Raw genomic sequence first — 26,172 nt, forward strand, 5'->3', positions numbered from 1 at the left:
AGTAAACACTCTTGTAGCTTACACCAATCAAACATTGTGCCATGCTTTCCAGAAAGAAATGGGGCTAGGAAAGTAAGAGCCTAAAATTGCTGGTCTGGTTTGAAAATGAAAGATCAATTATTTCCATCTTCTACCACAGGGAAAGAAAAAAAAAAATGTAATCAGCATCACTATTTAGTAGTTAAAAAAAAAAAAAAAAGGCATATTAAAAATAGGAGGCTGGGCATTCCACATCTAAAATGGAAGCTGTCTATAAACCTATCATTTGCAGACTAGCCAGCTGCACATTGGTTTTCTGACACCATTTCATACAGTAGTTGCTATACAAATGTCAGAATGGTTTGGGAACCAAAGTCTCACACTGCAAGCAGGTAACTGCTGTGCTTGCCAATCTATCACTATGTTCCAGAAAGGCAAGCAAATAAATTGTAACTTCAGTGGCAGAGCTATTGAAACTGTTAAACAAACAGAACCAAACTGATTTTGTCTTTATTTCAAACACTGAAAGTACATGTGATTTTTCAAAACCAGAACAGACAAATTTCAAAAGATTTAGTGCTATATTGCAAGCAGATTTATCAGAATTATGACCTCACTGGAAATACTGCAAGCCTCCCGAACCACAGAGAGGCCCAAAGTAAAACCTTCAACTAAAAATATCTCGAACTACAACAAATCTCAAAATCTAAGGGAACCTGTCATGAATGGAACCAAAATCCTATATTCCAAAGTGGGTCCATGTGTTTGTGCTTCCGTGCCTGTTAAAGGAGGCACAGTGTGAATACTACAATATTTTTAGGGGTTATTACCAGTGTATCCTCAGAGCTGACAGGGAAGAAATGAAGAATGTAACACTGTGACATCAGGACACGGTTTTGCTGCCTCTCAATTGCAGGCTTCTGAAGGGGCTGAAGTGACACCTCAGTTGTAGACATCCGATTCTGGATTGAATCTCATCGCCGCCTGGATTTTGGTGCTTGACAAACGCCCTATGATTAATAAAAAGGCAGCTGTGCTCGCTTCAATATTTTAGTTTTACAGTCGCTGTCATGCCTTCTCACCGTAAAAAGAGTCCTTTATTAAAAGTTTCCCCCGTCCCCGCGCCATCATCCTCTCCCAGGTGCCGATCCGGGCTCCCCGGGGGAGCTCAGGCCCGCCCCGCCGGCGGAGATGCTGTCTAGAAAATTTAAAAAGCACCAACTTGGCCGAGATGCCCTCGCTCCGGGGGTTCTATCCTGGAGAGCGGCGGGGACCGGCGGCAGAGCTCCCCGCGGGCTGCGCCGAAACCAGCGCTCGGCAGAGAGGAGCCGGAGCCGGTGCCGGGCCCGCGCTGCCCTCGCCCCTCCGGGGCGCTCGGCCGGGGGCTGCGGAGCGGGAGCGGCCCGCCGGGGGAGGGGCCGGGCCGCCGAGGGGGCAGGGCCGCCCGCCGCAGTCACCTCGCACATACCGCGCCGGGAGGAGGGAAAAGGGCCCCGCTCCGGCGGAGGGATACAGCCCCACGTATATAGCGGGCGGCGCAGGCTCACAGCCCCAGCACTCTGTGAGCCGCGCCGGGAGGAGGCAGCAGCAGCCGCCGCCGCTCGTGGTCGCGCAGTTCGTGCAGCCGCCACCGGGCCCGCCGCCGCCGCGCCATGGTAGGGGGCTCGCTCGCTGGACAGGCCGGGCGCGGCGCGGGGTGCCCGGGCTGGCGCGGGGGCTGGTGCGCAGTGCGCTCGCTGCGGGGCTGGGGATGGTCGGGTTGGTGGAGCCGGGCTGGCCCCGGGGAGGAGCGGGGGTGGGGTGGGGGCCCTTCCCGCCCGGGTCTCCGCGGGGGTGAGCGGGTTGGTGGCTGCGGACTCTTCCTATCCCTACCCCCCGCCGCCTTGCGCGGGATCGCCGCGGAGCTGCGGCCCTTCCTCTTCCGCCGCTTCCTTCCCCTTTCCCCGGGCCTGCCGTGTGGGCGACCGGCCTCGCGCCCTCCCGCCCCGCCTCGCCCTCCCTCCCCTGCGGAAAGGGCCGGGCGCGTCTCCCCGGGGCCGCGGCCCCAGCGCCGGGCAGGGCGCGCTGCGGGGCGGGGCGCGGGTTTGCGGGCGAGGATCTCGCTCGGCTCCGGCACCAGCTGCACTGCGCAGGGAGCGGGGGGGCGGCCGGGGGAGGGCACCGCGCTGCAGCTACTGCGCCCCCCCCGTCCTCCCCAGTCCCCCCCCCAAAAAACGCAGCCGCGGCGGCGAAGCCCATCGCTGTCTGCATTACATCATGTCTCCTCCTCTTCCTCCCGGCCCCCGCGCACCCCCCGGCCGCGGGGACCGGGGCGCTGTGCGAGCCGCTCGGTTGGAAGCGGCCCAGCTCCTGCATGGGGGGCTCGGGGCGGGAGAGGCGCAGCCTCCCCCTCTCCCCGGGGGCTGCGGGGGAAGAGCTCCTGCCCCAGCCGCCCGCTGGAGGAAAGGCGATGGGGAGGGAAGGCTAGCCGCGGAGCCCGGGCGCCCTCGCGGTTGAATGATGAGGACGTGGTGTGGCCGGCGGCTGTAGAGGGAGGGAGGGGAAACGGGGACGCAGTGCAGCAGTGGGTGGCTGCTGGCCGGAAAGGGCGCCTGTTGCGCCGGCGGGCTGCGAGCCTCCCGCCCGGCCGGGCGATGCCCGCTGAACGCATCGCATCATCTGCCGGTGCTGCCGGCCGGCCAGCGCTGACAGCAGGAGCGAGGGCTGGCGTTTTCCCGGCGGCTTTTCGCTTCCTTGGAGAGCGGAGAAACAGTTGCAGACTGACCTCTAATCGCTTTTTGGCAATCTGGGTGTTCCTCGACTCTGTCTCTCCATCTCCCCTTGCCGTAGGAGAAGGCTGACATCACCAGGACAGGATTTGATTACTTGGCTGGGTGGGGTGATGGCTCCAGCCCTGGCTGGGTACCTTTGTCCTGTAGCAAGAGGATAGTGGCTTTGCCTGTTGCTCGAGAAGGTGAACCCCTTGACAGTGTAGGGTCGGGTTGTGTCCTCGGGCATCACCAGGTGTGCGAAGGCTTTGGGATTTTGTTTTTTGGATTTTTGTTCTTTTATTTTTTTTTTTATTTCATTTGAAATATGATTTTTAGAAACGTTCGGCGAGCTCTGATTAATGGGGCAATGAGCTGGTGCTGTGGGCTGGAGTTTTTTTGCCAAGGTGTGGCTCTGTTTCCTGTTCTGCAGGGCAGTGAGTCTGTTATGTAAATTCCTTAGATAATCTTTAAGTGAAACCTCGAATTTTCTGGAAAATCACAAAGTGCAGGAAGTCGAGCTGGCTTTTGAACACAAGCTTTTCGCAGTTGTTAAAGAAGACTGTATTTAGCTGTTAGCATTTCTACCCTTTTCTTCCTCCTCCAACACGCTGCATTCGGGGAATTGTTTAATCATTACATACAGACCTTAAAACAAACCCCATACCTAATTACAGATAAGATCTGTGTATTTCCCTTAACATATAGAGCAGATTTTAAAGCTTATCTTTTCCTCATATGCAAGAGCTTAACATTGTATAGCTGATTAATTCTCCTCGTATTTGTTGCTCTTTACTGCAGTTAGATGATTTTTATACTTGATATTTTAGGACAAGAAGGATTTGCCTGCCTTCTCTGACCTACAAAATTCTCTGTCCTATTCATAAAACTGGTCCAGTAAAATGTGTTTAAAACAAGTTAGCACTTCTTATTCTTCAGTATCTGTTATTAGGCATGTAAAATCCTCTTTCTTTTTTCCCCTTTACCAGGAGAAGGCATTTTCTCCATAAAGAACTAGTTAGCTCCTTTGAGTCCAAACAGTGGAGCTTTTTGTGATGCTCTATCCATACACAGGGAGAGGCTTCTGGAAGGATGTGGCTATCACTGTAAAGCTCTAGAAAGCCCTTTTGATTGCTCACTGAGCTCTATACCTTTATATGCAGCAGTGGCCCCTTGGTGTACAGAAGGTCATATGCAGGCATTTTAAGTCTTGCCACCTACAATTATGTATAAAACAACCTACATGTCAGGGTGAGGCACCTTAAACTGCTTGGCTGAATGGAAAAATAATATGATGGGTGAAAACTTAATTTTCTTTGTCAGAGGTGGCAAAAATGTCTGTGACACGGAGGTGTAATTGGCAATATCCCAGCAGAGCCCATTCTGTGGGTCTGGCCGGGGCTGCGGGCGCTGCAGTGAGCTGGGCAGGGCTGGAGCAGTGGGTGGCAGTCAGCCCACATGGGTGCAGTACCCCCACGCTCTGCTGGCCATGGCATGTGCTGTGAAACCCCTAACACGTGGCATTAGGGGGTTTGTGCCTCTCTGACCAATTGTGTCCTTTGCTGGACCAAACTGGATTCACCAAGTTGCAGGATGGCGTTCAGTTCTTCATGTGCAGTTTAAACCAAGTTAGCCTATGTGCCTTTGGGAACAGCTGCATGGTGTAGGTGAGTGCAGAGTTCTTGTGAAGACAGAGTTCCAGGGTTTGAAAGTGACTTTGTGAAAGTAAGGATAAATTGCTTCTGAAATTTAAGGGAAGTGCCTCATGGCTTGACAGAGCTGGAGGTAAACAGCATTCTAAAATATTCTATTCTTCGTGTAGGCTGATCAGCTGACTGAAGAACAGATTGCTGGTAAGTGTTTTGATGATAATTTCTTTTTTTTTTTTTGCTAGCTCTTGTGACTAAAAGAAAATATATTATCTCAAGCATAGTGGGGAAAAAAACATCTTTGACAATTTAAAATCTGCACTATCACTTTTGAAATGCACTCACTGAAAAAAAACTCCCAAACAAAAAAAAGACAAATATTCTGGAAGATTACTGGTTCAATGCCTCTTAATTTAGGCTTTTTACTCCTTGGACTACAGATAATGAATTTTTTTTTTTTTTAGATGTTTAGACTTGAGCCAAGTTCTCCTAGATCTCTTGCAAATAGAAATAATTGCGAGACTTGAATGAGCTACTTAGAGTCAAAGCAGACCTAGGTACTCTTAATAGAGTGAAGATAAACAACAAATAAACCTCAGATTGGTTTATTGCACATTGTTACAAGCCAGTGTCTTTTAAATAAATCTTTTAATAAACTGTCTGTAATTCAGACTGGTCAGGAGAAGGAGCATTATTTGACCTCTGGAGACCAGTTCCCCATTTGTGGCTGACACTAATTCTTATTGTCTCCTGACTTAAAAAGAAGTGGTAAATGACAATGCTTTTGTTCTTGTAAGTCTGTTAATTGTAAAGGGAACCCGGTGGCTCCTTTCACTTATTTCACACAGCTGCTGTTTGTGGAGCAACTGAGCCTCAGGCAAGATGCAGATGCATGGAAATGAATTACAGAGTTTAATGCAGATAAATAGCCACATGAAATGAGTTTGGATTTACTGTGGAAATTGTGTTGGTATTGTAAGTAATTTTTTATTTGTATTTGAGAGTGTTAATTCTCTCAATACAGGGACAGTTAGCTAAGAAAAATGTTTCTTAGAATTGTACCAGGCTTTGTCAGTAGAGTGCATTTTTAGTCTGTGGTTTTCTCATGCTGGTGATGTCTCTAAACACTGGGACTGTTTCTGCCTCTAGAATTCAAGGAAGCCTTTTCCCTATTTGACAAAGATGGTGATGGTACTATCACAACAAAAGAACTGGGAACTGTCATGAGGTCACTGGGTCAAAATCCAACAGAAGCAGAATTGCAGGATATGATCAACGAGGTAGATGCTGATGGTAAGTGTTGGGAAGGTGCTATGATCATCTTTAATATGTATGGCCTCCACACCTGGGCTTCAGCTGCATAGGGAAGACTCTGACATGGTGCCCTGAAAGCAGTTTCAAAATGCTGAACAGGTGTCAAAGATGCTGACAGTATTCATGAAACTAAAAACAGGCAATGGGCAGAGACAAAGTTATGCTATTTGTCTTTAATATTTTATGGGTCACAGGCTTCCTATTGCTATCTGACTTGCCCTGACCTGCCATTAACCTGTCTTTCCATCCAGCTTTTCTGTATGTGTTTTGTCAGCCCATGCTGGTTTTAATAGCTTTACCAATGTCTATGGTTTTGACTAAGGCAAAAAGTGTGTTAGGAGTGGAATAGTGTTTTCAATGGAAATTTAGCAAAACAGGAGGAGACTACATAGACTATCTAATGTATGAAATCCCTAATAGATTGTGAGGGGCTGTTGGAGGTGTAAGGCAGGAAACCCTTCTCATGTCAAAGCTGATAGAATTATTTTAAGTGAACTCCAGAAAGTCCACATTGAAACAGATACTGTGTTTCTGAACTCCACATAGGCTAACAGTTTTAAAAAGGAAAATTATTTCCCCTGCTCAGGATGTCAGGCCTTTAGCTTTGTATGTTGATTGTGATTTTTCTCGAACTTTTTTGTAAAAGAAGAGTGGAAGTGTATTGGCAAGAGTATAAATTATTGGATTGTCAGGCCATATTAATTAAACTGCTTTATTTTAAAAAAAAAGTTTAAGTTGTCCTTAATTGCTAAGTCTTTGCAGAAACTGAAAAGCTTCAGTGTCTGCAGTGATACGTAGAGTTTGTGTATAGTAGCTTCTTTAGGCTGCAGACTAAATGCTTCTCTGGTGGATTTTAAACAGGAGACTTCAGATAAGTATGCCTGCCCAACTATTTAAATTTGGGTTAAAACAGGATGCTTTCCTATTCTTCTGCATGTTCATTGAATGGTTTTTTTCAAAACAGAGTATGAGACCTGTGTTCATATTTTACTGGTATGTAAAGCTGGCCATGGTAAATGGCTGTGTATGTTTCAGGCTGGAATCCCTAGGATGCAAGGATTTTCTTAAATTTCATTTGTTGCACCTTGAATTTGTATGCTTCTTTACATCAATGAGTAGATCTTAGCTGCACAATGAACTGTTTAATGTTGTTTTGTGAAGTACTTAATGTGCCTTTCTGACATATAGAGCTAAATCCTGACTATATAAATCTAGTTTCTTTACTATACCACTTTTTTCCTAGCTTTGAGCAGCCTGAAATTTAAATATTTGCTTTGAATGAAAAGCTTACTCTTAGTGATGAGGCCTGGATACCAGGGATATTCAGTTTTGCAGTAAAATACCTGTAAGAACACATACAGCTTAACTTATCAGTAATAACAAATAAGGTCAATTTTTCTTGTGTCACTGGAATCTATAGATCCCCTTAGGGATCTTATGTTGCCCCTTAGAATGATTTGTTGTTTTTGTGCTGTCAGCTTTGGTTGATAAGGTAATTTTGATTTTTAGGAAGAAAAAAAGTATTTATGAACAGTTTATGAAGTGTGATGTTCCAAAGTATTAGATAACCTGGGTTTGTAATGACAGTTTCATGTGTTCTTCCTGGAAGACACAACTGAGAGATTATAAAGAAATTAAAAGCTTAGTTTTGTGGGATTGGTTATTGGTTAATCTTGAAAAATCAGGCTGACATTTTACTTGTAGCTTAGGTGGAAAATGGTGTGGCTTATCCTTGAAAGAAGGCAGCAGTTGATTTTGTGCTGAAACAGAGTGGCTGTTCTAGCTGCTGCCATGTTGTAATAGCAAAAAAGGCAATGACAGCAATTCAGAAAGAAGAACTAGCTTATCTGTAAGGACAGTTAACAGAGCATCTGGCAGTCTTGTCCCTGGCTAAATCAAATGCCAGATTTTTTTGTTTGTTAATGAAAAAAAAGCATGGAAGTTTAATTTTTGGAAGTTTCTTTTTATTAAGGCAATGGCACTATTGACTTCCCTGAATTTTTAACCATGATGGCCAGAAAAATGAAGGACACAGACAGCGAGGAAGAAATCCGTGAGGCATTCCGGGTCTTTGACAAGGTATTGCTGAAAGTACAGCTACTCTTCCAAAGCAACAATAATGTCTGTTTTCCTTACTGTTGTCTCTCTTCTTATCTGGAAGGAGAAAGAGTCCTCTAGCAGAAGCAGAGGAATTGGAAACATAGCAGAGATTGTTCTGAATACAGAACCAGGACTGTTGCAGCCTGATTCTGCTTGCTTTTTACAGCAAGGTCTAAACTTTAGGCTCCTCCGTGAGGAAAACTTTCTAGCCTTTCCTTAGAAACAGAGATGAGCAGAACTTAATGCTTGGGTGGGGGGTATGTGAGGTGGTTTTTTTTTTTGTGATGTGTGGGTAAAGGAGAGGGATTTTTCTCTACCTTTTGACTTGGGGGAGAATGGGGAAACATTTGCATGGATGCACAAGCTTTTGAAGTCAAGATGATATCATTGGTGTTTGGAGGGACACGAAGTATTGTGTGTTCTCTTTTCAGAATGTCAACATTGAGATTGCTTTCATGAAAACTGAAGAACTCAGCTCCCTTGACCTTATTTAAGAATACCTAGGCATATATCAGTTTTCTAGAGGGGTTCCCCTCTTTGGATTGTTTGAACGTGACAGATGTTATAAAAGAATTGTGTAAAGTAGTGGCCAGTGCAACTGTAAAGCTAATACATGTGCATGTGTGGAAGAAGACTTTTACTACTTTTTATAGAAAAAAATGTCAGTCTCTAGTCCTTTGCTGAAAATGTGGGGGTATTTCTGCAGATTAGATTAGTGTTTAAAGCCACTGAGGTAGGCTATCTACTGGTAATGGCCACATCCTGCTCTAAGATAATGTATTCTTCCAGTCTGTGGAATTTCTAAAAGTGACTGAGAATGACCTTTAGGTTTGGATGTTGCAAATGAGGACACTGACTTAGTGTTGCTGTCTCTTTGCTTTTTAATTTTGCCATAAAACTTCTCTAAACTCCTTATGAGAAGAATTGAAATGGTTTCTTTGATTTATTCACTATCATCTGAACCAAGCAGCCTAACATAGCCAGCTGCAGTTTGGTTAACAAAGAAGAGAAAGTTGTCTTCATTCTTGCTGGTGAGGAAGCAGGTCTCTTTTTGGCCTTGCTTAGGCAGCAGAGACTAAACAAAAACATTTTTGGTTTTGCTTCTGTGTTTATTTTTGAAAGCTCTTTAAAAACATTAAGAATACCTTATCACAACTACAAGTCAGACATGCAGTTGTTATTAGAGCACAATTGTATGGAAGGATGTGGTGTCATGCCTCAGAAGGTGGTGGGACTAATACATACTGCAGTTTGTACAGTGTGCCAGGTCTGTACAACTGTCCCAAGTGCCATAAGGCTGTTTCAGAAGCACTTACTGGAAACCTAAGTGTAGTTTCCAAGTCAGTCGATGTCAGGATTGTTGTTCATTGCTGTGCAACTCTTGTCTCGTAGGATGGTAACGGCTATATCAGTGCAGCAGAGCTACGCCACGTTATGACAAACTTAGGAGAAAAGCTAACAGATGAAGAAGTAGATGAAATGATCAGAGAAGCAGACATTGATGGGGATGGGCAAGTCAACTATGAAGGTAAAAAAATGCTTGTCTTGACTTGAAACTGTTATTCAGACTGAGGAAAGCCTGTTGCATAGGGCATTAATTTTTAATACTTGAGACACTAGTTTATTTGCTTGTCCACTTTGGTGGACAAAGCCTTAGATGCAGTGAAAGGTGCTTTTTTTATGCCAGCTGTGTTTTAGACACTTTTGAGTTGAAGTATGCTGGAGACAGTAAATCACAGTGACTTCTTATTTTTTCAGAATTCGTACAGATGATGACTGCAAAGTGAAGAGACCTCCTTTACACCTTTTTTCCTCTAGAAGAATCAAATTGAATCTTTTACTTACCTCTTGCAAAAAAAAAAATGTTCATTTATTCATTCTGTTTCTGTATAGCAAAACTGAATGTCAAATTACCTTCTGTCCACAAACTGCATGTAATGGTTGGTGGTCCTGTCCCTAAAAGATAAAGTTAAACATCAGTTTTACAATATAAATAATTGTACTACCTTGAAAATAAAAAAAAAAAGGAAGCACTTAGTGAACTCGAAAGTTCCATTTGCTAATGACTATTACACTGTTTGGGCTGGCCAGTTTTTCATGCATGCAGCTTGACAATTGAGCACAGTCAGACATGTGTATTAAAAGGAAAAAAAAAACCTAAAGGATCCACTCTCTTGTTCAACAGTGGATTCTAGTTCAATTTGTAGTATAAATTGTCATAGCTGGTTTACTTTACAATTGGTTTATACCTCAGGATGGTATGCAGCAAAATGGTTGAAGGATGCAAAACTTAAGGAAAATGCCCTAAAGGTTGAATGGTTCTCCTGTACGTAGCAGTGTGCTCCAAAAATAGGATGATCTTAACTATGGATGGCATGTCTGTGTTAAAATACTGGTTTAACATTGTCTGCATTGCACTATAGTGAAACGGGTGTCAGGCTGTTACCGTTCACAAAATTTTTAAAAGAAACCTTCACCAAGGGAGCATCTTTGGACTCTCATATTTTTAAAACCTTCTGTACCATGACTTGGAGCTGGCGGAGTAGCCTGTGGACTTCAGCACAACTATCAACATTGCTGTTCAAGATATTACAATTTATGTCCATTCCAAGTTGTAAATGCTAGTCTTTTTTTTCCAATAAAAGACCATTAACTTAAAGGTGGTGTTAAATGCTTTGTAAAGTTAAAATATATATATATAATTGAGATAATAAACCAAAAAAGCAGTAGGAAGGAAGTGTTTCTATGAATGACTTGCTGCTAAATTATAATGCACATGTATGCAATAAGTTATCCCCTATCTTTTCAAGATGGCAAGAACTGACCTCCTGTAACCCAAGACCTTTGCTATAAATAAATGAACTTGTGCTTGCCTTTCATATTACGACAATGTTAATTTAGTTGGTCTCAAAGTCGTGTAATGCTGACTCGTCAACTATCAGCACAGAAGTAACACCTCATTTCACTACAGTGGAGAGCTCTGAGCATGCATGTCAATACTGGGGAAACATGTATAGGTTGCTTATGTTTTTTTGACAGGTTATAAAAACTAGTTGGAGAATTTAAACAGCATGGACTTCATAGATAGCTGTGATTCTCAAACATGCCAAAAATGCATTTATCTACCCGCAGAAAGAAAACAAAAGGACATCTTACAATATCTATTTAAAAAACCAAATTAAGCCTTTTTGGAAACTGGGGCTATTATGTCTTGACTTCTCAAACACTTGCATGAATTTTGTGGGGTGGAGAAGAGGACTAGGGTTAATTTAAAAACAATCTTGTTACTTCTGCTTTGCATGCACTAGCAGTGCTTAGTCATTCCAGTTCTCTGAGTAAGTGTTCTCTGATCCTTTGGCTTCCCCATGAATGAGTGGCAAAGCAGTTGTGTGCACTCTTCTTTGTCTGAAAGAAGAATGCGTCTCCTCTTTCGTTTTTCTTTTTTTTTTTTTTTTTTTGGAAGCAGAGCCTCCATGTGGAAGGCTTTTATGCTTGGGAGGGAGGGACTACAGCATAATTACTGACTGTAAGTTTTTGTTTCCAAGTGTAATGGGTTGCAAACCGTAGTTGCTTGATTGCATTTGGTTTTTGGAGAGTATTGATACTATCTCTAGGAAGAGATGCAAGTCTCCATTCATCCTGTCTAACTAAGGTATGGTGTGTTAAGAACTTGGTTTGCTCAATGGGGGTCTAGAGACACCTCCAGAAGGCAATTGAGACTACCTGCCTTCAGTGATTTTAATTTCTTTTTTTCCCTGGGGGGGTGGGTGGAATTCTGGGTGACAAGGGACCCAGATACCTTAACCAAGTGCCTAAAAGTTAGATGGGCTGAATGTAGGCAATTGCTTCAGTATCTGTGTTGCAAAGGCTTATTACTGTGGATGTGAATGCTGTCCTAGCAAACTGGCCTCGATGGGAATGTCTGACTAACATTTCAAAGTAGAGTCTTGCAGAGCAGCTGTGATCTGCTACTTTAGTAGTGCTTGAGATGGCTGCACTGATTCTGTAGACCAGCTTTTAAAGAGAACTACTCAAGAGACAGTCAAGGTAGGAACAATGGTTGCAGCTCTGAACTAATTACTTCTGCCTGGGTGTGCAGACATCTTGTCTAGTAGGTAAATGCTCCTTACTATCAATCTGTCATTCACTCATGGTTGGTAGGGTAGTTCACCTAAGAACAGCTGCTTTTAGCTTACTCAGTGTGCTCTGTGCTTGCTAGCAGAGACCTCATCCTGCAAGAGGTTCTTGGCTTGATTAGAAATTGTCTGGCAGTGTGCAGTGTTGGTATGCCCTGTAACTGAATCTGCCTGGAGGTATCTAATTATTAACTGACTTCAGTACCACATCAACCTCGAGTAAATGTATCCTCTGTACAGGACTTAAGCTCTGTTCCCTTCTGCATAGTGAATAACTAGAAAAATGAAATGGTGTCATCAAGGTCTTTTTTAATTTTTTAAATTTTTTTTTTCCTGTGAGTGTGTGTGTGTGGCTTTGGCTTTTTCCAAATGTGAAAGTGTGGGCTGGATACACTTGGTGCATGGCTTAGAAACATGGGACTGGAAAGAACTTCCTGGGTCATCAGATCCAGTCCCCTGCTATTGCAGGCAACCGTGTCATATAATCCTTTTAATAAACTGATCAAGCTTAAACACCTGCTTGTAAGTGGCTTGTTTTCATGGAAGTTCTGTAACTCATGTTGCTCTCAACTGATGCAAATAATATATGAAATATGAAGTTAATCAAAAGGTCCTCCAGCTTAGCTTTAGGTTTTATCATTACATTTATTTACCTGACTTTCTTGAACCTGTTATTATTTGCACAACACTCAGGAAAGTGTTGAGTCTTTACCCCCTCTTGCTATGAATAAGAGTTGGTGTGCTTGCTTATTTTTTTTAATGGAAAAGATGGATGTCTGGCTTGTTGAAACCTGTTAGATATGTTAATTGTCAAGGCAAGAAACAATTGAGTTACTTGTATTTGATACATAAAGTTAAGGCTAGAGTATACATAACCATTTTTAAAACACATCAACTTGCAGTGTAGTTTTATATTTAATACTGAAATTGTACTGCTGAAGTTTAAACTGCTGTTAATCATATTCCTCTTCTGATCATAATGAAAAAATAAAGGGTAAGAAAATGCTTAACATAGATTATTCATTATCATGCTTATTTTGTTAATAATTCAGGCATTTAAACATTTCCAGATATGGGGCATTTGTTCTGTTTGCTGGGGTGGGCTGGAGTGAGGGGTGGGGAGGGTTACTGATGTAGAAAATTCTTAACTCCCAACCATTTGTCACACTTGCACAGCTTCAGAAGCACAGACATCATAAAAAACTTCAAGAAAGGACCCTACACCTCACGGATGCCTTAGATGCACATGTGGGTGGGGCTGATCAGTGGGCAGTGCAATGTCCTGTGCCTGCCCAGGGCAGTGTGCAGCTGGGTAAGGCTGTGTCCCTGTGTCCCGGGCCCTGGAATGCAGCTCGTGTGATGGGAATGCAGATTCCTGGTCCCAGATGACAACATCCTAGACTAAACCCACACTCTTGGGGTTTAGAAATACCAGTTACAGTTTGCTTTTCCCCTGCCATGAAACTCACTGAAACACTTGTTTTGCTGTAATCCAGTTAGAGTTTGGGTTCTTTTTATTTCATAGTTTTGGGGGGTTTTTTTTGGTTGGTTTGTTTATTCCAAACAAACAAATGGGGGTGGGGGGGGGAGGGTTTGCTTGTTTTGGGTTATGGTGTTTTATTGTTTAGGATTTTTTTTTTTTTCCATTTACTAAATGAAATGCGACATAGGACTGTGGTAAAACCACAGCATGTTCTTCTGATATACCGACATAAAACTGTCAAAGTGAACATAGGCAGGGAAGGCTGATGCCCTGGTTCTCCTGATTGACATTTAGAAAACCAAATATTTTATTTTAAAGTAGAGTGGGTGGATCTTTAAAATCAGCCAGCAAGACAAACATACCAAGTTGTGTAGAGATTTTTTCCTAACAGCATTGCAATTCCAAATTATTTAGATTGTGAAGTGATGAATTACATGATGAAATGTGTAAAGAGCTGGGGTTCCAAAGATGCTTGATGTTGCTGGCTATAGAAACATGCATGAAGGCTCAAGTACTTAGCAGATCTTATTTTCTAAGAACCCTTAGGGTAGAAGTCAGAGGATATTTGAAACAGTTGGTAATTTCTTTAATAGTAATAAATTGGGTTTTGAACTGAAGTGAACAAGTATCCCAATAAATGGCAGATCTGCTGATTAGGTAGATACCAAGAAAACCTCTTCCAGTCTCATAGATGATTAGGCACAGTTGTTATGTAGCAGTAGATGAGTGTGTTGCTGTCTATCCGACTGATGACTGTAACCAGGAGCAGAGCACACTTCAGAGCACAGCACAGCCCTTCTGGCTCTCAAACTGTTAAACTCCAGGATAAAACCCCACAAACATTTAACACAAAAAATAATGTTGTAGCATGTGGTTAAATTTGTCCCACACTCCTGTGGAGACCAGCACCCTGTAGCAATGCTACAAAGTTGAGATGCAGGTCTCCCAGCATTGCCACCAGGGAACCTCTAAAACAGATTGCAGGTTGTCCTTTCCAGCATCCCTGTACGTGAGGGACAAAGCCTGGCAGTGGGTACTACAGCTTTCTTTGTGGTGTCTTCTTGTTTTGATCTTTCATAGAAGTTTCATTGACTGGGAAATCTTGCACAGATCTCTGAAGAGCTGCTTTCGTTTCACTTGCCTTAAAAGTCAGCATCCACAGAAATACTGAAAGAATTATTCACAGAGCAACTTTTCCTGACAAAAACAACTCCTAAAATTGTGGTTGAAGTACAATATGAAAACTGTTCTAATCATCTGAAAATTAACCAAAGTTATTTCTGAATATTATTTATTTCTAGATCTCTAAATATGATCTGTTTCAGAAACAGATTCTTCAACAAATGTCATGCTTGCCCTAAAATTTGCAGCATTTAAAATGAACACAATATTTGAATAGGAACCAACTGAATTGACTGAGAAATCCATAAATAGTCATTAAAAAGCATTCCCCACTTTACTAGTTGGCAGTGGGCTTGCCAAAAATATTGTCAATGCTAAAATTCTGAAAAAGGGTATAGTGAAAGAAATGGATGGAGGGAGAATAAAAAGAATATCTGTGCATGGGATGTTTTGTACTTCTGTTCTGCCAAGTATTTGTTGTCCATGAGGCTGTAAATATTTAATTGTGGGTTCCCTGGGCTGTTACTCTGATTGTCCAGTTTTCCTGGCTCCCCATAGCTCCTCCCTGCTCCATGCTAACTTCACATTTACTTGAAAATATACAACCTTGAAAAGCTGTCAGCCTGCTGTTGTTCAGAAGTTGCCAAATGTGCTCTGCTTATTCTCAGCTTAAAAAAAAAATATTTAAAAGAATAATTTCCTCCAGACATTCTGTTAGGAGACAAAAAACGACCACATTTTCATAAGGGTTTTACTGACTATCTTGTGAATTGAAATTTTAGTCCAGAGTATTTAGCTGTCTAGGAATCTCTGGGCAACATCAACAAGACTAGTTTCTCAAGGGTTTTGACATAAATTTTAATGGATATTTCCTAATAGCTCATTCATTTCTTTAGATATTAATAAATAAAAATTCCTACACAAATATACCAGATGCCCTGACAATCAGTGTGCATGATGCTGTCCACCTTACATAGCTGAATTAAAGACAAGTAGATTGAATCAGTAAATTAAGTCAGTAAGTAAAACAGATTTTTAGTGTCAAAGAAGATATCTTGCACTATGGTATAGTTACAAATACATAGTTAAATTGTGAAATAGCCTTGCTGATTTATTTTTCCATCAAATTAATTTATAGAGGAAGGTAATTTCTTAAGTAGCTCAGGTTATTCTTTTCTGTATTAAACACTTGCACACATGGGAAATACAATCAGAGAAAATTGGTCTTAGGGCTAGCAAAACTATACTCAAAATTAAAAAAAAAAAAAATTAAGGTTATCCATGAAACTTGAGAATGGCCTATTGCAAATATGATTGCAAAAATCATGACACTGTCTTACCTCATTCTAGACTGCCCTCAGCATCCTTCCAGCACTGTATTAAACATTTCATTGCTACTTTCCTTTTGACTGCACCGTTCTGTCCATACCCACTACCCAGCTCTTTCTTCAAAGCCAGAATTACCATTTTCCTATGACACTTAGGTGTCTGAGTGCTTCACTAATCCTATGTGCTTTTAAGAACACACAGTGAATTGAGGACATCCTTTATCCTCACCAAACAAAAGGATCCAAAGTGCACAGAAGTCCAAAGCAGTATTTCTGAGTTCAATCTGAGGCATTTTCATTTGTCAGAATCAGAATCATGCCTGATGTGTTGTACAAAGACACCTTGTCAGTAAGGGCATCCTTCAGGTCTGAAAACCAGTCTGAGCCTCTGGGTCAGGCCATTGTTGTCCAATGCTCCTGGAAGAAGTGACTGCCTGTAGACAGCTGAGTCTGAGTGGTTGATCCCACCCCACACAGTGCTCCATGCAGAGACCAAGAGCTCTTGTTTTCCAGGGCAGTCATTGCCTGGCAGGTCAGCTTCTTTGTTTCAGCCCCCATATCACTTGCTGTGTGTTGCCTTGTTCATGCAAAAGAAGAAAATACATCAACTAGGCAGCATTTCTTTCATTGCATCACACCAATTCATGCCCAGAGCAGCAGGGAAGAGAACAAACTGAAGAAAACAGGATGGTTTCATGCTAGGACCACAAAATAGGGGGTGCTGGTGGTGGTGATGGTTTGTGAAAGGAGAGTAGGGGAATAAAAGTGGCAAACCCCCTCAATTGCAGCACTTTGTGCTTTCCTGCATAACCTTGTACTTTCATTGCTGTTTCAATCCTGTTATTTATTACCACAAAAGGGAAAACAGAACTATGTCCCCAGCACAGGAAACTCAGTTGTGTGGCATCGTGGTGACACCCCAGTGAGCCATCATCTGAGCTGCTGCCACTGGGTTCCACACAGAGCTCTGTGACCCTGAGGTAGCAGAGGAGCAGCAAGAAAAGCTCTTCCACTTCCTCAGCCAGCCCAGCATGGGGACAGAGCTCTTTGCCCACAGATTTGCAGAGATGTGGATTCAGGACTGTGGAGCAGCTCAGGGCTCTGCAGGAGGCTGTGCTTTAATTGTCCTAAGCTTTTCCACCCATCCCCTGTAACCATGACCCCATACCTCCTGTTCTCTTCCTGGCCTACCTGCTCCCTTCCTCTCCATTTTATTCTCTACCCATGTTAGGCCCAGCTTGTACCTCTCAGACTTCTCTAGGTTTCTTTGTCCCACAGTCTGTGCTCCTTTTTCATTTCTGCACACATGGGTTAACCCCAGTTGGGAATTCAGCCCCACCAGCCCCTGGCTTGTTTTCCTCCTCAGTGGGATGGGGGAGAGAATCAGAAGAATGAAAGTGAGAAAATTCATGGGTTGTGAGATAGAGAATTTGGTCAAGAAAGATCATACATGTGCAAAAGTAAAGCAAAACAAGGAATTATTTCACTAATCCCCTTGGGCAGGCATCCCTAGAAAGGCAGGGCTCCATCCCACATAATGTTTATTTGAGAAAACAAACAAAATAACTCTAACAACATCCCCCACTTCCCTCTTCTTTCCCCAGACTTTATTGCTGAGCATGTTACCATATGGCATGGAATATCATGGGATGGTTTGGGTTGGAAGAGATCTAAAAGATCATCTAGTTCCAACAGTTCTTCTACTAGACTGGGTTGCTCAGTGTTCCCATCCAGCCTGGCCTTGAATACTGCCAAGGATGGGGCATCCACAGTTTTTCTGGGCAGTTCCCTTTGCACAGTTGGAGCTGGCTCTGCTGGCTGCCCTTCCTCACAGTCTCTGTGCTTCCCCAGCCTGCTGGCTGGTGGGGTGGGGTGAGAGGCCAAAAAAATCCTGATGTTGTGCAAGCAAAGCTCAGTGATAGCTAAAACATTCCCTTGTTATCAACATTTTTTTGTGTCACGAATCCAAAACTGAGCACCATATGAGCAACTATGAAGAAAATGAACTCTACCCCAGCCCTAACCAGTACATCAGTCCATCTATTTCTCCCAATAATCAGGGCTGCCAATGATGTATCTTCTTCCACATCTCTATTCTCACAATTTTTGGTCCTGATTAGTTGATTTCTCACCGAACAACTTTATTCTCTATGTTGTCTGAAACAGGGTGGTCACTCAGGCTGGGGCACAGATGAAAGTTTTCCTGTGCTCTGCTCAGGCCCAGGCTGCAGGTGTGGATCCGAGCCTTGCCTGACTCGCAGCAGCAGAAAGCTGTGGTTGCAAAAAATGCAAGGTGCAGCACAGGCTGCCCCAAGCTTCAAGCTGGAGATACTTAGTGGAGATCCTTAGCCTAGGGTGAGGCAGCTGTTGGAAGGAAGTCGACCTTGGTCATGAGTGCTGTCTGTGAGGGCCACTGCTCTGCCTCACCACTTTCCTGAAACGCTGCTTTTGTCTCAGAAGAGTTGCTGCTTTTGTAAACGTGGAGTGCACCACTCATGTCTTCTGCACCACTCTCATAACTTCTTGCATTCCAGAAGAGCTTTGCTGTCCATTTCTGAGCAGCATCATACTAGTTGTAAGCTTAAGCAGTCACTTCATCCACCACTGATATTCAGCCATCTCGAACCTAAAACGGGGCAGGTTTGTAAGAGACAGTCTGTGCACATGGGCTGCTCCCAGCAGACATCAATGCTCTACACTTTGGGCTTAGGTCAGTAATGTGCAGAATAAGTCTGAGACAGGGAGGAAAGTGATACCAGGGACTGACACAGAGATCCCTCCTGCCCCTCTTCTCCTACCAACTCTCCTCCTCTCCCTTTGCCTTCCCTTCTTACCTAATCTCCATCTCTTCTTATATGTCATGACACACTTTACCTGTTTTACAAAGTCCACCTCACTGAACTTAACTCTGTTAATAGCCAGCTTTAGATTAGGACATCAGCTACTATTTGCTAAACTACTGCAGGAGTATCCACACTGAAAAAGTACAATTAGCTCTCAATTGCAAAAGTATGCCTACACAAAAAGTCGCATCAAGTTTGATTGCACTGATATTAAATTATTGTAGTAGTTTGAAGTCTTATGAAGCAATATTTATAATAATGTCATTTTAGCACTCTGTATTTAAACACCTTAGCCTGATTCCATATAGTAGGTAGTTGCTATTTGGGGGAAAATTACTTCCTTCTCTGATGTGCCAAAAAGCTTTTTCATAGCAGTGGTGAGTATGTATAAATGAAAAGGTTGTATATAATAAAATATATATAGCTAGGTACCTTCTTCAGATTTTGCAGTATGTTGCTTGCTATGAAATAATGGAATGTAATTTAGTGCTTCTCTTTTTAATAGGATTGGAAAGAATTCAGATTCTTGTTTACAATTAATGTCCATCACATACAAGCTACTTCACATCACCAGTCAAATAGTGTTATTAGTTCAAGGATGAAGCTGTCTGTTTGCAGATTGTTAATTACTAGAACAATACTGAACCTCACATGCAGCTTTAGTTCCTAAGATATTACCCAGAAGACATATAATCCACTTGCATGGCAATGTAGGTATTTTTTACTGATTTACAACATTCCAGGTATTGTCTTGTTCAAATTCAAGATTAACTTATACGAACAGTTAATACAATAACAATTGCAACCAGCATTAGGTCACAGAGCTGAATTGGTGGGAAAATGGAACTTTTTTTAGGGCTATTGCTGCCTGCACACTGTTGACTGCTAGTTTGGGAATTTATTTCATCTCTTCAGTTTTACTCTATTAGATTGGCAAAGTCCTCTTACCTGCAGCTTTTCTAATGAATTTGGTATACTTCTTGCTGAGTGAATAGGTTGCTGTTAAATATTTCAGTCTGGGATTTGACCCATTTTGTAAATTTATCACCTTCCAGCAAATTTTATCTTAATTTTATGTTTCCAAATAAGAAAACTTCATCACTCTTTTCAGCACAAACCAGTGAAAGCACCACTCTGTGATCATTTTGTTCTGTTCCTGCACTGACAGCTCAGTGCCCATGAAACTCTGGCAATTAGGTATGATTAGCTGAACAAGGCAGATTCATCATTAGCTCAGAATTTCTTTGATTCTGGTGATCTAGGTCAGACAAAGTTTTACAAAATGAGGCTTTGGGGTTTAACTTGCTTTTTTATTATACCCTCTATAAAAAGAGAAGAAAGGTTTAAAAGGCAAAAATGTTACTGGCATAAATAAAGGTAGAAAAGCCTGACTGATGGACTTAGGGAGGAATAAAAGATGAGTGTGTTTGGCAAAGCACTCACACAGAAGAGCTCTGCTAAGGATGATGAGAGATTTCTGCAGAGCCAGCTCTGGGAGAATCCCTGCAGAGAATAGAGGCAAGTGGGGGCAGAAGTGTGTGAGGGAAGATCTAAAATAGATAAAAAATGTGAAACATGCAAATGGCCTTGGGAATGCAACCTACTACAAATGATAGCAGCCCTGCTGCAGAGGAAAAGCTGCCACAGCCTGCATTAAGCTGAGCAAGGGTTTAGGGAACAGTGACTTGGGAGGAGTGGGTTGCAATCCTTTGTGTTTCCAGTTCCAGCCATGACTAGGGATGGCTTGGCTTTCTGCCTAGTCTTCAAAGCTGACTATGTCTCCTGTGCTGCAATCCATGTTTCCAAGCTGGGTACTATTTTTTAGGGTGTTTTCTCTATATCCAGTTATTCCCCACATGCAGTTCTCCTAATTTTTTAAAATATTAGCAGACCACAGTTTAGGACCGAAATCTTACAAGGGACTAAGCTTGAATATGAGCTAGTTGATTGAAAACTGTCAGATGAGAGCTTAAATCATATATGGAACAGTTATGAGTGGTTTAAAAGACATAACTATATTTTCCAATTCCTTTTTAACCTCTAGCCCTATTTTTCTATATCATCTCACCAGTTTTAAAACCAGTGAAACAGAGACTACAAAGAAGATAAATCAGGTCCCAAATTAACATTTAGTGGCAAAATCAAATGCAAGCACTTTCCTCATTTTGAATAATTTAGGAAATGGTCTAGAGAAAGGAATATGGTGCTGAGACATCCAGCCCAAGTCCATCAGTTCAGATGTGACTTGCAAGTTGTTACTGCCAGCAAATGTCTGTTCTCAGTCTGCAGAAAAGACCTCCTTGTAATGTTCCCTTACCTATGGTTGCCTATTTCCCTTTCCCAGGTGTTGCTATGCTACTGTCTCCAGTCTGGAGGTACTCCAGTTGCTAAAGAGATGTCCTTGTTCTCAGCAGGCTGAGGACACACAGCAGTGGCTTTTAACAGCATAGCTCTGCAGGCCACCCTGCAGACAGAGCCCAAGGCTCCATGTGTTGCAGTGTGACCAGGAGCTTCTCCAGCAGCAAGGTTTGGCCCAGTGTCCTGATTGTCACCCTTTAGGAGGGGCAGGGACTCACTGCTGTGGTCACACACCTGCTGGCCTGCTGGAGATGGGTCAGGTACCTGCTGGGCATCATTCCTTCCTGGGCAGGTTTTGCAGCCAGTGCCAAGCACTCTGCTGCTGCCATGGCAGCTGATGAGCCCAGCCTAAACCAGCCACGAGAGCCCTACACAATGCTTCTGCTGCTGGGAATTACCTAAAGTCCATTCTGGCTGCCCCACAGGACTGGGCTGGAAAAGGGATTTGTTGTTATTGTTGATATCATTATTCAAGCAAACACTCTGCTGTGAGGTCCCCACTCACTGCTTTTATTGTCCTTCACAAGGAAGTCGGCCGTGGAGCCGGTTCCTTCCTGCCCAGCCAAAATTTCCCTGTGCCCACAGGAGCAGAGCAGCCCCTGGGCTGGATCCTGTGGCCATCTGATTGCTGCCCCCAGCCCAGCACTTGCAGCTCACTGGCACATGCACCCAAGGGCCCAGCCCAGGGAAATGGGACAGGACATTTGCATGTTGGCAGGTGGGAGGGACTGGAGGGAACTGGTCTGTGCTCAGCAGCTCCCAGTGCTGCAGCCTGGGATATAAACACAGGGAAGGAAACAGCTTACAGCTGGATACTGTCTGTACAAACTTTGTGAATGAAACATTGGCAGCTGAACCATCAAAAACAACTGGCAGCTTCAGGTTTAAACTTCATTAGTGGCCTCTCTCTTGTTAATCAAATGAAAGACCTCTATCTCCCTCTGAGACTCAAATACAACATATTTGATAATTCTTATGCTGAGGGAAATTTTAAAATTTTACAGCTTTAAACCTCTGCACCCCCAGCTGTTTATATCATGTCAGTCACGCGGTTCCTGTTTTTTTTCCTTTCTAGATCAACAGAAATATCTTTTGTGCTTTTATGATTGGTCTATATAAAAATTATCAGGAAAACAAATGCCAGAAAAGAATGGTAATTTAAATCAAGGGCTAATTCTAGAAGGACAAATGTGTAGGAGGGTCCCAGGGTAAACCACGAAATGAAAGTTTTCCTGGCATTGGAAGAACACAGCTCTGGAGCCACCTGTCTGTGAATCACCACAGGAGAAAAAAAAAAGGCTAAATTTTGCTCAATTACCAAATGGAGTAGACTATGTGACCTGGATCCAAACACCAAAACCAAGCCTATGTATCATCTCCATTATGGCACTTGAAGAGAAGTTGAGTAGCCAGGTCTGTCTATTATAGTGTATTTCAGTAAGAGTTTTATGGCAAAATCTGTTTCCCTTTGTTCAACCAGACTCCCTTTCCTAACTGAAAAGTTGTCTCATTTTTTTGGCTTGAATTTGGCTGTAGATTTTAAATGTTGTGTAGCAATTACAGATCATGCTCAATATGCCCAAAGCAAGCTAAGCAGAAGAAGGGCTTTCAATCAAATCCATCAAATTCTGGCTGTCTTATGCAGCTCCCTTGTTTTGTTTTGGGCTTTTTTTTTCCCATTTAAACCCTGAGTGTTTTGCAGTGATGCTACTGGGGAACTGCCTGCCTGCTTATAAACAGCACTGTCACATTATTTCCATATGTCCAAGTGATTAACTCAGCTTCTGCCTGTCTTCATTTTGTCTTTTTTTAGATAACTAGCAGAGTTTCTTAAGTGTGTACTCAGGTCAATAAGCTCAAGAGCTAATGCTCAAAAAAGAAGGACTTACTAGGAAATAAAAAGAAGAGCCCAATAAGTATTTATGACCCTCTGTCTGGTGAGGTTGAAGGCTGATCTGAGGCAATAGTGACAGGTAGGCTATTATCTTATGCCAAATATTTAATTTTTTTGCTGGAACAAGTTTGATAGTGACAGTTGACTTCCCCCAGGGCAAGTGGCCTCTTATGGATGCTATCTTCACTGTCAGCCTCGTTGGAAGGCTTCAAGGACGAGCTGAGACCTAATTGGGAGCTGGATAGCAAAGGGCTCATGCATAGGGATGAGCCCTGGGCTGTGGGTAGGTGGGATAAGGAAACCTGGTGTTACCAGTTCCAAGCTGTATCTGTTATGGGGTAATTAGAAGATTCCAATCTTCAGGGGGTCACAAACTCTGTTATCCAAACAGTCATTGCCTGAATTATTCACAACCCATTTAAAAGGATGAGGAAATTAAATATAAGATATATGCACATAAATCATTGTGAGATCTTCTCAGTACCTGCTGTGGTCAAGAATGAAACCCAGCTTCCATTACTATCTCCTTTTGTCACCCCTTGCTAGCTTAGAAAATAAAATGAAAAGAGAAACATCAATTTTGGAGCAAATATATTTGGGTTGGTGACTCTCCAAGATTAATATTATGGAGGAGTTTGACTATCACCTTTAGGTATTCACCCATGAGTGTCTGTTTTTTTGTTTCTTTAAAAAGAAAATTAACAAAGAAGTTTAATGCAAAGTGTTCAAGTGGACAAGTTCCAGAATATGTCGAAGAGAAGTTTCTAATCACCTCATTGTGCAATGCTAGGGTTAATATAAAGTTATATAAAATATTTTCTCTCATTTAACTCATACCTTGCCAACTATCCAGGACCAGGGACCAGGTTTTCAAAGTCAGTAATATCCCTGTTGAAAAGAGAACAGAAACTGCAGAATGACAACTCTTTTGGAAAAATATTCAGTCTCTTTTCAATGCATTGCTTTTCTGTAAATCCAGTGCCCACTTGGATGATGTTAGAGGATGAAAGGTCACAGACCAAATGAACTTTAAAAATATACTGCAATAATCTAATCTCCTCACAGTGAAATGCAGGTGTGTCTAACGAGTATCTTGTTCCTATTAAGAAATTGGTAAAATAAAAGAAGAGAAACAACTGTAATTGGGTGCTAGAAAAGTGATCCTAGCATCAAAGAAGGCTCAAGTCCTAAGGACAATTCAAAAAGCTCTGTGGATGGCTTAGTAAATTCCTAGGCATCAGCAGTATTTATAGGCAATAAGATCAGTGGATTGAATGTATGTACATATTTTATAATATGGAAATACTGTAAAATCATTTTACAGGGTTTGATCCACATGGCTGTGATATGATACCTTCATGGATGGCTGAGTGCCTGCACCCTTTTTGACCCAGTGAAGTAGTGAAGGTGTTCACTAGTGTCTGGATTAGCTCTTACAAATACTGTATCCCCTCAACTATAATTTATGTTAATAGCTGATGTGAACACTGAGTACTTGGAGCTGCACTGATGAGGTCAATATTACCAGGTGCTCTGCAATCCTATGAGGTGCTGAGAGATTTCTAGTGAAGTCAGTGAGAGGGAGACTGTCAGCCTCTGGCTTGCTTGAGGCTTTGCAGAACACAAATTAGGTCCTATCTACTTCTCTGCACTTCAGCTGGAAATGCTCACTCTTTCGTGCTGGCTAGTTATTGCTCTGCTTTATTACAGCTTATGACAAACTAACAGAGTAATAAGAGTCAGGGTTTTTTATAATCATATTGGAGTAGTGATTTAACGGGACATTGTGTTTTCTGGGGAGATTTTACAAAGCTTGTTTTAGTAATTTGGAATGAAAACACACAAAGCAGTGCAGTCCCATTACCCAGTTAAAGATCATTGGAACAAATACACAACGTCATATGTAATAGAGTTGGACGGCTTATTTATTTGGAATAAAATACTGAAGAATTGCTCCAATTAGACTGATGTTTGTTCAGACCATCTTTGAGGGACTTGAAAAGCAATTTCTGTGCTCTCCTTGCTGTTCTTTTCTGGATTTTTCTTGCTCTCCTCACTCTTGCTTAATCTCCTGGCTTGCTTGGTTCATGGCTACTGCAAGCCATGCAATTTAAGAAAAGACCTGCAACTTGGGCTGTTGTTTTTTTTTTCTTACTATGCATATATATTCAAGCAAAAAAGAAAAAAAGGCAGTATTTGAAGAAAGAGAGAGTCTGCTGACATCACCATAGAGGTGTTTCTGAGGACCTGGAACCCTGTCAAATGAGGCACAGAAATAGGATGGCACACACTTTTTTCTCCGCTCTTTATTCACACAGAAAACATCAGGGTTTGAGCTCTCTTTGTGTCTGGCAACTTCCTGGACAGGAACATTTGTGCAAGACCACACAGAAAAAGATGGCATGCTCCTGAATCTTAAGAAGATAAGAGCCCACAGGGATGCTGTCCTGCTGGGAGCCTGTCCAGTCCTTAGTGTGCAGACCTGGCTCTTAGTGCCTCTCCCACATTCTCCCTGTCTGCAGCACTTGCTTCTGCTGTTGGTTTCCTGGCATGCAGTTTTACTGCAGCTGCAGTGGAGGTCCTTGTTCTGTTTCCCAGTGTGGATTTCACATTTCAGTCCTGCAGTAAAAGCCAGTCCAGGACTTCTCTGGAAGCTGCATGAACTCAGGGACTGGTAGTATTCATCAGGAGAGGATGTGAGCCTGTAGGTAACCCCCCAGGTGCTTCATCCCTCAGGATCTGCCCATTCCCATGTAAATCATACCAGCGTTTAGGTTTAATTTTGCTTTCCTCACTTAAATTTTACTTAAGGCTTCCAGCTGACTGCTTCTTTCTGCTTTGCAGCATATAGGATGAACATAATGTGCTCTCTAAAACATTGAATGATGTTCAGGAGGGCTGCAAAGACTCATGACCTGTTCAAATAATAACTGTAAACCTCCTGAGAGTCCTGGTAATTTTTTAACCACTCATCCTTCTTCAGGCTAGTGAGAAATCCCTGTATCACCCTATGTCTGCACACGTAGCACTACAGTGATTCATCACACTTCCCTTCTTCCTCAGAAACTGCCTGCACTGCCGTGTGGTCCTCACATGTCCTTTTGCAGAACTGAACTGGGCATCTTTTCAGAATTACACAGAAAAATGTTCACACCATAATCACAAGATGAAAGGGGCTTTGAGTGTTTTTTGCAGGAATTTGGGTATATGCATTTATTT

At 42.5% G+C, this 26,172-nt stretch overlaps 1 protein-coding gene across 1 annotated transcript; it reads left to right on the forward strand.

Annotated features, from left to right (window-relative positions):
• Nucleotides 1–1,420: 1,420 nt before the first annotated feature.
• On the forward strand, nucleotides 1,421–12,941 carry CALM1 (calmodulin 1). Its single transcript, XM_079308131.1, has 6 exons — nucleotides 1,421–1,634; nucleotides 4,549–4,579; nucleotides 5,525–5,668; nucleotides 7,662–7,768; nucleotides 9,182–9,317; nucleotides 9,548–12,941. The coding sequence occupies exons 1-6, from the start codon at nucleotides 1,632–1,634 to the stop codon at nucleotides 9,574–9,576; spliced, it is 450 nt and encodes a 149-aa protein (XP_079164257.1). The 5' UTR covers nucleotides 1,421–1,631; the 3' UTR covers nucleotides 9,577–12,941.
• The last annotated feature ends 13,231 nt before the right edge of the window (nucleotides 12,942–26,172 follow it).

Source organism: Erithacus rubecula, assembly GCF_903797595.1.
Source record: "Erithacus rubecula genome assembly, chromosome: 6".
NCBI classification, from domain to species: domain Eukaryota; kingdom Metazoa; phylum Chordata; class Aves; order Passeriformes; family Muscicapidae; genus Erithacus; species Erithacus rubecula.

Bases quoted from the DNA above. Each gene is read 5' to 3' on its own strand.
- CALM1 (XM_079308131.1), top strand. The intron at 5,669-7,661 runs GTAAGTGTTGGG...CTTTTTATTAAG, and splicing joins CAACGAGGTAGATGCTGATG to GCAATGGCACTATTGACTTC. The intron at 9,318-9,547 runs GTAAAAAAATGC...TTATTTTTTCAG, and splicing joins TGGGCAAGTCAACTATGAAG to AATTCGTACAGATGATGACT.